The following is a 10,820-nucleotide window of genomic DNA, read 5'->3' as shown; positions in this document are numbered from 1 at the left end:
GACTGGGTTGGAATCATTATTCTGAAGTCTAAACCCGTGGATACACAGACTGGGTTGGAATCATTACTCTGAAGTCTAAACCCTTGGATACACAGACTGGGTTGGAATCATTACTCTGAAGTCTAAACCCATGGATACACAGACTGGGTTGGAATCATTACTCTGAAGTCTAAACCCGTGGACACACAGACTGGGTTGGAATCATTACTCTGAAGTCTAAACCCGTGGATACACAGACTGGGTTGGAATCATTACTCTGAAGTCTAAACCCATGGATACACAGACTGGGTTGGAATCATTACTCTGAAGTCTAAACCCGTGGACACACAGACTGGGTTGGAATCATTACTCTGAAGTCTAAACCCATGGACACACAGACTGGGTTGGAATCATTACTCTGAAGTCTAAACCCGTGGATACACAGACTGGGTTGGAATCATTACTCTGAAGTCTAAACCCGTGGATACACAGACTGGGTTGGAATCAAAAAGGTGTGCGTGTGATCTGCTTTCTATCCATGACTGAAAAAGACAAGGCCTTGCATGCAGATGAACAGAATGGATCCAAACAGAACCAACGGAACCAGAAATAAATGAGACAAAGAAAAGAAGTCACGTTCTCCACATAACTTTAGTCGTTCATAAACAAAACCAACATGACAACTTTTACATGCATTTTCATGAACGTCAAATGATACAAAAAGCAACGAATGAAAGCGACTCAATGAATAAAGTCTCAAGGGGCATCTCATCCATAAATGATTCGGAAAAACCTCACTCACATGTACATACAATCATTCAGATATTTTCATATATATATGAATACAAGCAAAGGTGTTCAGAAGAAGCAATACTGTTACGTTATGCTGTACAAATACCTGGATGTAAATTTGCAAACATTTGCAAGCAAAACATGATATCCTCAAACCTAATCATTAGTTAAATGTAATCAATAAGTTATAGATCAGTAAATGTAATTAAGAAGTTATAGATCAGTAATGGTGCGTATTAACCTCCAGTGAAACCTTATATCTTCATCACTTACCTACAGTATCATGTCATGACACAAAATAATACATTTTCACACAGAAACAGCAAGGCCAAGACAGTCAAGTGGTGTGCCTCCCTTAAACCCAACCGACTCTCGTTATAAATAAGATATTGTGCCAATAAAGGAATAAAAATGTTCATTTTTATCTAAATCAAAAGTACCTCAAACACTAGGCCTACTCTACAATAAAGTCATTTGTGTGTGATTGTTGCACTGCAGTTCCCCAAATCCAAACTGCTGGCCTGATGAAACAAGTTGTCCTGATAAAAAAAAAAAGCTGTCCTTTGACGAGAAAACAACATTCATAAAAGCAACTAACTTTGTGTGTTTAAGGTCCATAGGAACTGACTGTGTATACGGTCCATATCAACAGACTGTGTGTACGGTCCATAGCAACCACCTGTGTGCACGGTCCATAGCAACCGACTGTGTGTACGGTCCATAGCAACTGACTGTGTGTACAGTCCATAACAGTCTGAATGGGTGTACTGTAATGTATAAAGTCCACAGCAACTGACTGACTGACTGACTGACTGACTGTGTTTATACAAGGTCAGTAACAACGGTATAACTCTATGTGCTGTATAATGTCCATAGCAACTGACTGTGTGTATTGTATAATGTCCATAGCAACTGACTGTGTGTATTGTATAATGTCCATAGCAACTGACTGACTGTGTGTATTGTATAATGTGCATAGCAACTGACTGACTGTGTGTATTGTATAATGTGCATAGCAACTGACTGACTGTGTGTATTGTATAATGTGCATAGCAACTGACTGACTGTGTGTATAAGGTCCACAGCAACCTACTCTATGTAGAAGGTCCATAATAACAGTCGCGGAGCACCTTTTTTTCTGTTAGTACTTATGATGCCACTCACACTGCCCTACACTCACCTCCTCTATGTCCAAGTTTTTCCTGGATTTGTAAATGAACTCTCCGATAGCTACAAACACAGAGAGAACCAGTCCGGCTGCTAGCACTATGAAAATGCCACCGATGTTCTCCACTCCCAAGGCGCTGGCCTCCTTACTGTCCTCCTCGGGACAACCGTTCCCTCTCCACCACTTCTCCTTCATCATGTGGAGCTTCCCTTCTTCCTGGAGCTGCAGGATGGCGATGGTCACTTTGTCTCTGTAGGGGGAGCCTGGGGGAGAGAGGAATGAGATCTGAGTATCAGAGCAGCTCATGAGGCCATTGGGTAAACAAAAATAGGTCACAAATGAGCTACATTGCACAACAAATGAGTTACATAGCACATCATCAGCATAAAGTGAAGAATTTTGTGCATGTCTGGTGACTGATGGCAGCATGAGCGAGTGGTTCTGGGTAGAAGAACAGCAAAGGGGAGAGAGGGCAGCCTTGACGTGTTCCTCTAGCATGTCAGCATTCAGAAGTGATAGGGGAGGGTAATTCACACAAAGTGATTTTCCTGCGTCCGTGGTTCTTACCTATGGGAGTGCCCACGCCGTAGCCCTTAGAGTCTATGAGGCCTCCGATCTGCGTGAGGTTACAGTTCCTCTGACTGATGTACTCTATGCTGGTGGATTCCATGAGGAGAGCATAGTCTGTGGTCATGACTCTCTGGATCCCCTCTCTGTTGTTCTTCACCAGAGCTGTGTTCTTCCTGCTGCTCATAAACGCCCACATCTTCTCATAGGTGGAGATCTTGGATTTCTAAATGGACAACAACAACACATTGTTTCCTTTTAAATGACAATAATAATAGCACACCTTGCCTAGTTAAATAAAGGTCCAAATAATATTAATAATAGCACGTTTTATTGGTGGAGATTAGATTTCTGAGGAAAAGCAAAGAAGGGAGAATTTGATGCCAAAATCGCCAATTCAATGCAGATTCATAGGAAAACTGAACAGACTTTTACAGCCATTTCAGATGTGTGGCTATAAAGTGCATTACCTCATATTGCTGGGTCTGTTGACATTGTACACAGTGTTGATATTAGACAACAACTAATATATTGGACAGAAATGTATTGTTTCACACAGTTATGGAGACTTCTGTCCCGTTGAGAAAATCAAAACGGTTTGATATAAAGAGCACGACCCCACATTACTCGATTAATTGATATTACTACACAATGATGATATTACAGGTCAGTATTAAAATGTGGCATATTGGACAGAGATGTGTTGTTTTAGACTGGTGGAATATATCTGATTACAGAATGAATGGTTACACTGCAATGGACAGGCCTGTCCAGTTGTTTATGAGAACATCCCTTCTCTGATATTAAAGTATCTATATAAAGTGCATTACCCCACATTGCTTGATTTGTTATTGTACAAAGTGTTCACATGGAAAAACATATTAGACAGAGACAATTTGTTTCACGCTGCTATGGAAATGCCTGTCCAGTTGCTTATAGTGAAGTCTAAATCCCTGCTGGTGTTTCCCTTCCTTCAATCATCTGGGTAAGCGTGACAGCTGTGTTTAAATCTCTCTCTGTTGACTAATCTGCTCTACGTATCCAGAGGTCCTAGAGTAGGCTTGCTAGGAGATACAGGGAAAGTCATCATCTAGAGATCCAACAGTAAGCTAGCTAGGAGATATAGGGTCCTACAGTGGTCTAGCTAGGAGATATAGGGGATGTCATCACCCAGAGGTCCTACAGTAAGCTGGCTAGGAGATATAGGGTCCTACAGTAAGCTGGTTTGGAGATATAGGGTCCTATAGTAAGCTAGCTAGGAGATATGGGGTCATACAGTAAGCTAGCTAGGAGATATAGGGTCCTACAGTAAGCTGGTAGGAGATATAGGGTCCTACAGTAAGCTAGCTAGGAGATATAGGTCCTACAGTCAGATAGCTAGGAGATATAGGGTCCTACAGTTAGCTAGCTAGGAGATATAGGGTCCTACAGTTAGCTAGCTAGGAGATATAGGGTCCTACAGTAAGCTAGCTAGGAGATATAGGGTCCTACAGTAAGCTGGTAGGAGATATAGGGTCCTACAGTAAGCTAGCTAGGAGATATAGGTCCTACAGTCAGATAGCTAGGAGATATAGGGTCCTACAGTAAGCTAGCTAGGAGATATAGGGTCCTATAGTTAGCTAGCCAGGAGATATAGGGGAAGTCATCAAGCCTGACAGTGTTAATGGATTAAACCCCATCAGGTTGCAGCAGTTGATGGTCGACAAGTTCCTAACCTCCTAACTCAGGCTGTCCCAAATGACACCCTATTCCCTATGTTTTTATGCATTTAGCCTTTAATTAACTCGGCAAGTCAGTTAAGAACAAATTCTTATTTACAATGGCGGCCTCCCAAAAGGCAAAAGGCCTCCTGCGGGGACGTGGGCTGGGATTAAAATTAAAAATAAACGAAATAAAAATATAGGACAAAACACACATCACAACACTACATAAAGAGAGACCTAAGACAACACAGCATGACAGCAACACAACATGTAGTGCACTACTTATAGGCTCATAGGGCTCTGGTCAAAAGTAGTGCACTATATAGGGAATAGGGTGCCATTAGGGAAGTATGCTCACTTTCTCTCTCCCTCCCGCTGCCTATTTTCTGATGAAATTATATATATTTTCTAAAACGTTCATTCTCACGTTTCAGCCTTGCAGACAGATGGTCTACGGACATGTAAAGTATTACAGTCTTATGTTAAGACTCAAAACTATCTCCTGTCTAAGGCATCAAGGACAAACAACTGTGAGATGATAGGTGGATGGTGGTCTCTCTTTGCAATACAATATCTCTGAATATACTGTAGTAGTATATCACATACGTTATCCTTCTCAGTTCTGTTTGAAGAAGACCAATAGCCAGGAGATGAGCTCAGAGAGAGAGAGAGATATTGAAGTTGTTGAAGAGGGTCCGTCCGTCTGTCTGTCTCTCCATGCCTGTCTCTGTGTGTGTCCGTCTGTCTGTTTCTCCATGCCTGTCTCTGTGTGTGTCCCTGTGTGTGTCCGTGTGTGTCCCTGTGTGTGTGTGTGTGTGTGTGTGTCCCCGTGTGTGTGTCCGTGTGTGTCCCCGTGTTTCCGTGTCCCTGTGTGTGTGTGTGTGTGTGTGTGTGTGTGTCTGTGTGTGTGTGTGTGTGTGTCCGTGTGTGTGTGTGTCCGTGTGTGTCCGTGTGTGTGTGTGTGTGTGTGTGTGTGTCCACCTGTGTGTGTGTGTGTGTGTGTGTGTGCGTCCGCCTGTGTACCTTGAAGAAGGTCATGGTTGATCCGTCTCTCACAGCTCCATACTCTATCTTAGTCTGCTTGGCCAGATCGTCAGCCGAGTCGATGGGAGAGTCCATCCTCTCCACGGTGAGGAAGGCAGCCAGGTTGGCCGTGTAAGAGGAGATGATGATGAGGGTGAAGAACCACCAGATGCCTCCTACTATCCTCGTAGACAGGGCTTTAGGCATCAGCTCAGATCCTGTTGCATGAAAACCAACAACACAGACAGGTTAGAGGAGTCCATTCCTATTTATAGAGTCTCACGAGACGACAAGAATTTGTCTGAAAGCCGAAAAATCGGTGCTCTCTCGGATAATAATGAGTTCACGTGGTTATTTTTGGTTTGCTGGTCTTGTAACATTAACCAAACACCTTTAACAATTTGTCTGATACCAATTATCTAAGAAAATGTTGTATTGAAAAAAAAATAAGCAGACTTAAATTGCTCTCGCTAATTTTCCCACCCATATGAACAATCTTTGCTTTTCATTCTTTGCAGTACAGAGGAAGGAGACAGCGGTACGAGGGTAGTGTGAGGGCACATTCATGAATCCTTAGTCTTGTTCCTGACAGCAGTACCTGGCTGCATTAGTGGGCTCTAAGAGAGAAACAGACGGCTGTACCTTGCTGCATCAGAGCTCCCACCCCAAACCAGACAGAGTTGATGAGAGTGAAGTTGTTCTCCACCACGTCAGAGTCAGGGTTACAGGGGTGAGGGTTGTACCACTCATAGGGGGTAAACCTACACACAGGGGAAAAAAAGGGCAGTTAAACATTAACAATGCATGTGTCCAAAATGGCACCCTATTTCCCATAGTGCACTACTTTCGACCAAAGGGTTAAAACAAAAAAAAGTAGTGCCCTGCATATGTAATAGGGTGCAATTTGGGACAAATTCAATGAAAACATACTGTATTTAAGTTCAGCTTCACCGCTACCAGCAAGGTTTTGTTATATTGTGTCGCCACCCTAAAATCTAGATCCCAATGATTGTGAGTCGCTTTGGATAAGAGCGTATGCTAAATGACTAAAATATAAAGGCAATGAATTCTATTTCTTTTGGCTCCCATTTCCTGTTTGAACCTCCAACAACATTTTATTTAAAGTTCCCTCTACATTCTGTTGTAAAGTGGTGTTGGTTCCCTCCTACATTATGTTGTAAAGTGGTGTTGGTTCCCTCCTACATTATGTTGTAAAGTGGTGTTGGTTCCCTCCTACATTATGTTGTAAAGTGGTGTTAGTTTCCTCCTACATTATGTTGTAAAGTGGTGTTGGTTTCCTCCTACATTATGTTGTAAAGTGGTGTTGGTTCCCTCCTACATTATGTTGTAAAGTGGTGTTGGTTCCCTCCTACATTATGTTGTAAAGTGGTGTTGGTTCCCTCCTACATTATGTTGTAAAGTGGTGTTGGTTCCCTCCTACATTATGTTGTAAAGTGGTGTTGGTTCCCTCCTACATTATGTTGTAAAGTGGTGTTGGTTCCCTCTACATTATGTTGTAAAGTGGTGTTGGTTCCCTCTACATTCTGTTGTAAAGTGGTGTTGGTTCCCTCCTACATTATGTTGTAAAGTGGTGTTGGTTCCCTCTACATTATGTTGTAAAGTGGTGTTGGTTCCCTCTACATTATGTTGTAAAGTGGTGTTGGTTCCCTCTACATTATGTTGTAAAGTGGTGTTGGTTCCCTCTACATTATGTTGTAAAGTGGTGTTGGTTCCCTCCTACATTATGTTGTAAAGTGGTGTTGGTTCCCTCCTACATTCTGTTGTAAAGTGGTGTTGGTTCCCTCCTACATTCTGTTGTAAAGTGGTGTTGGTTCCCTCTACATTATGTTGTAAAGTGGTGTTGGTTCCCTCCTACATTATGTTGTAAAGTGGTGTTGGTTCCCTCTACATTCTGTTGTAAAGTGGTGTTGGTTCCCTCTACATTATGTTGTAAAGTGGTGTTGGTTCCCTCTACATTATGTTGTAAAGTGGTGTTGGATCCCTCTACATTATGTTGTAAAGTGGTGTTGGTTCCCTCTACATTATGTTGTAAAGTGGTGTTGGTTCCCTCCTACATTATGTTGTAAAGTTGTGTTGGTTCCCTCCTACATTTTGTTGTAAAGTGGTGTTGGTTCCCTCTACATTATGTTGTAAAGTGGTGTTGGTTCCCTCCTACATCATGTTGTAAAGTGGTGTTGGTTCCCTCCTACATTCTGTTGTAAAGTGGTGTTGGTTCCCTCCTACATTATGTTGTAAAGTAGTGTTGGATCCCTCCTACATTATGTTGTAAAGTGGTGTTGGTTCCCTCTACATTATGTTGTAAAGTGGTGTTGGTTCCCTCTACATTATGTTGTAAAGTGGTGTTGGTTCCCTCTACATTATGTTGTAAAGTGGTGTTGGTTCCCTCCTACATTATGTTGTAAAGTGGTGTTGGTTCCCTCTACATTATGTTGTAAAGTGGTGTTGGTTCCCTCTACATTATGTTGTAAAGTGGTGTTGGTTCCCTCTACATTATGTTGTAAAGTGGTGTTGGTTCCCTCTACATTATGTTGTAAAGTGGTGTTGGTTCCCTCTACATTATGTTGTAAAGTGGTGTTGGTTCCCTCTACATTATGTTGTAAAGTGGCGTTGGTTCCCTCCTACATTATGTTGTAAAGCGGTGTTGGTTCCCTCTACATTCTGTTGTAAAGTGGTGTTGGTTCCCTCCTACATTATGTTGTAAAGTGGTGTTGGTTCCCTCTACATTATGTTGTAAAGTGGTGTTGGTTCCCTCCTACATTATGTTGTAAAGTGGTGTTGGTTCCCTCCTAAATTATGTTGTAAAGTGGTGTTGGTTCCCTCCTACATTCTGTTGTAAAGTGGTGTTGGTTCCCTCTACATTATGTTGTAAAGTGGTGTTGGTTCCCTCTACATTTTGTTGTAAAGTGGTGTTGGTTCCATCCTACATTCTGTTGTAAAGTGGTGTTGGTTCCCTCCTACATTCTGTTGTAAAGTGGTGTTGGTTCCCTCCTACATTCTGTTGTAAAGTGGTGTTGGTTCCCTCTACATTATGTTGTAAAGTGGTGTTGGTTCCCTCCTACATTATGTTGTAAAGTGGTGTTGGTTCCCTCTACATTCTGTTGTAAAGTGGTGTTGGTTCCCTCTACATTATGTTGTAAAGTGGTGTTGGTTCCCTCTACATTATGTTGTAAAGTGGTGTTGGATCCCTCTACATTATGTTGTAAAGTGGTGTTGGTTCCCTCTACATTATGTTGTAAAGTGGTGTTGGTTCCCTCCTACATTATGTTGTAAAGTTGTGTTGGTTCCCTCCTACATTATGTTGTAAAGTGGTGTTGGTTCCCTCTACATTATGTTGTAAAGTGGTGTTGGTTCCCTCCTACATCATGTTGTAAAGTGGTGTTGGTTCCCTCCTACATTCTGTTGTAAAGTGGTGTTGGTTCCCTCCTACATTATGTTGTAAAGTGGTGTTGGATCCCTCCTACATTATGTTGTAAAGTGGTGTTGGTTCCCTCTACATTATGTTGTAAAGTGGTGTTGGTTCCCTCTACATTATGTTGTAAAGTGGTGTTGGTTCCCTCTACATTATGTTGTAAAGTGGTGTTGGTTCCCTCCTACATTATGTTGTAAAGTGGTGTTGGTTCCCTCTACATTATGTTGTAAAGTGGTGTTGGTTCCCTCTACATTATGTTGTAAAGTGGTGTTGGTTCCCTCTACATTATGTTGTAAAGTGGTGTTGGTTCCCTCTACATTATGTTGTAAAGTGGTGTTGGTTCCCTCTACATTATGTTGTAAAGTGGTGTTGGTTCCCTCTACATTATGTTGTAAAGTGGCGTTGGTTCCCTCCTACATTATGTTGTAAAGCGGTGTTGGTTCCCTCTACATTCTGTTGTAAAGTGGTGTTGGTTCCCTCCTACATTATGTTGTAAAGTGGTGTTGGTTCCCTCTACATTATGTTGTAAAGTGGTGTTGGTTCCCTCCTACATTATGTTGTAAAGTGGTGTTGGTTCCCTCCTAAATTATGTTGTAAAGTGGTGTTGGTTCCCTCTACATTTTGTTGTAAAGTGGTGTTGGTTCCATCCTACATTCTGTTGTAAAGTGGTGTTGGTTCCCTCTACATTATGTTGTAAAGTGGTGTTGGTTCCCTCCTACATCATGTTGTAAAGTGGTGTTGGTTCCCTCCTACATTCTGTTGTAAAGTGGTGTTGGTTCCCTCCTACATTATGTTGTAAAGTGGTGTTGGATCCCTCCTACATTATGTTGTAAAGTGGTGTTGGTTCCCTCTACATTATGTTGTAAAGTGGTGTTGGTTCCCTCTACATTATGTTGTAAAGTGGTGTTGGTTCCCTCTACATTATGTTGTAAAGTGGTGTTGGTTCCCTCCTACATTATGTTGTAAAGTGGTGTTGGTTCCCTCTACATTATGTTGTAAAGTGGTGTTGGTTCCCTCTACATTATGTTGTAAAGTGGTGTTGGTTCCCTCTACATTATGTTGTAAAGTGGTGTTGGTTCCCTCTACATTATGTTGTAAAGTGGTGTTGGTTCCCTCTACATTATGTTGTAAAGTGGTGTTGGTTCCCTCTACATTATGTTGTAAAGTGGCGTTGGTTCCCTCCTACATTATGTTGTAAAGCGGTGTTGGTTCCCTCTACATTCTGTTGTAAAGTGGTGTTGGTTCCCTCCTACATTATGTTGTAAAGTGGTGTTGGTTCCCTCTACATTATGTTGTAAAGTGGTGTTGGTTCCCTCTACATTATGTTGTAAAGTGGTGTTGGTTCCCTCCTACATTATGTTGTAAAGTGGTGTTGGTTCCCTCTACATTATGTTGTAAAGTGGTGTTGGTTCCCTCTACATTATGTTGTAAAGTGGTGTTGGTCCTCTCTGGTTCAGAGAAGAGAGTCCTGCCAGATAACCATCATGAGGTCTTTAGGTCTCTGTTATAAATAGGCTTCTGGTCCACACCCCAACCAGGGCTTTGTGTAGGTAGCAATTAAGTAAACACAACTTAAATATACCGTATCACAACAAGACTTATGGTAAAGTAGTTTTATTTGCCACAGATACCTAATCAAACATTTCAAAACAGTGCATGCTTTGCCAGTTTATAGTAAACGTGATTTGCGATGCTTTTATATACACTGTGGTGAAAATGTGCTATGAGGGACATCCTATAAGGGCTGTTTGACTTACCACAGTCTTCAAAGGGAAATGGATGTCAATGCCTGGGGGAAAATTATGTATTGCTGCTTTTATTCTGTTTGCGTCCCAAATGACACCATATTCACTACATGGGGCACTTGTTTTGACCAGGGCCCAAAGGGATGTCACTTGGGGAATTTAAATCCATTTCCCTTTGGAGACTGTGGTAAGTCTAACAGCACTTATAGGATGGGAACCAACACCACTTTACAACATAATGTAGGAGGGAACCAACACCACTTTACAACATAATGTAGGAGGGAACCAACACCACTTTACAACATAATGTAGGAGGGAACCAACACCACTTTACAACATAATGTAGGAGGAACCAACACCACTTTACAAAATAATGTAGGAGGGAACCAACACCACTTTACAACATAATGTAG

At 41.8% G+C, this 10,820-nt stretch overlaps 1 protein-coding gene across 1 annotated transcript in view; it reads right to left on the bottom strand.

Annotated features, from left to right (window-relative positions):
• Positions 1-611: 611 nt before the first annotated feature.
• The window catches only part of LOC110508097 (glutamate receptor ionotropic, kainate 1), a 121,274-nt gene continuing 111,065 nt past the window's right edge, over positions 612-10,820 (bottom strand). The window contains exons 13-16 of the mRNA XM_036965396.1: positions 5,875-5,993; positions 5,233-5,450; positions 2,507-2,732; positions 612-2,202 (exon numbers count right to left, since the gene is read on the bottom strand). Coding sequence (XP_036821291.1) covers positions 1,913-2,202; positions 2,507-2,732; positions 5,233-5,450; positions 5,875-5,993 — 853 coding nt within the window. The 3' untranslated portion in view covers positions 612-1,912. The remainder of the gene's footprint in view (positions 2,203-2,506; positions 2,733-5,232; positions 5,451-5,874; positions 5,994-10,820) is intronic.

The sequence above is a fragment of the Oncorhynchus mykiss genome, chromosome 27, assembly GCF_013265735.2.
Source record: "Oncorhynchus mykiss isolate Arlee chromosome 27, USDA_OmykA_1.1, whole genome shotgun sequence".
In the NCBI taxonomy this organism is placed as follows: domain Eukaryota; kingdom Metazoa; phylum Chordata; class Actinopteri; order Salmoniformes; family Salmonidae; genus Oncorhynchus; species Oncorhynchus mykiss.
This window is presented reverse-complemented; position numbering and strand designations above follow the sequence as displayed.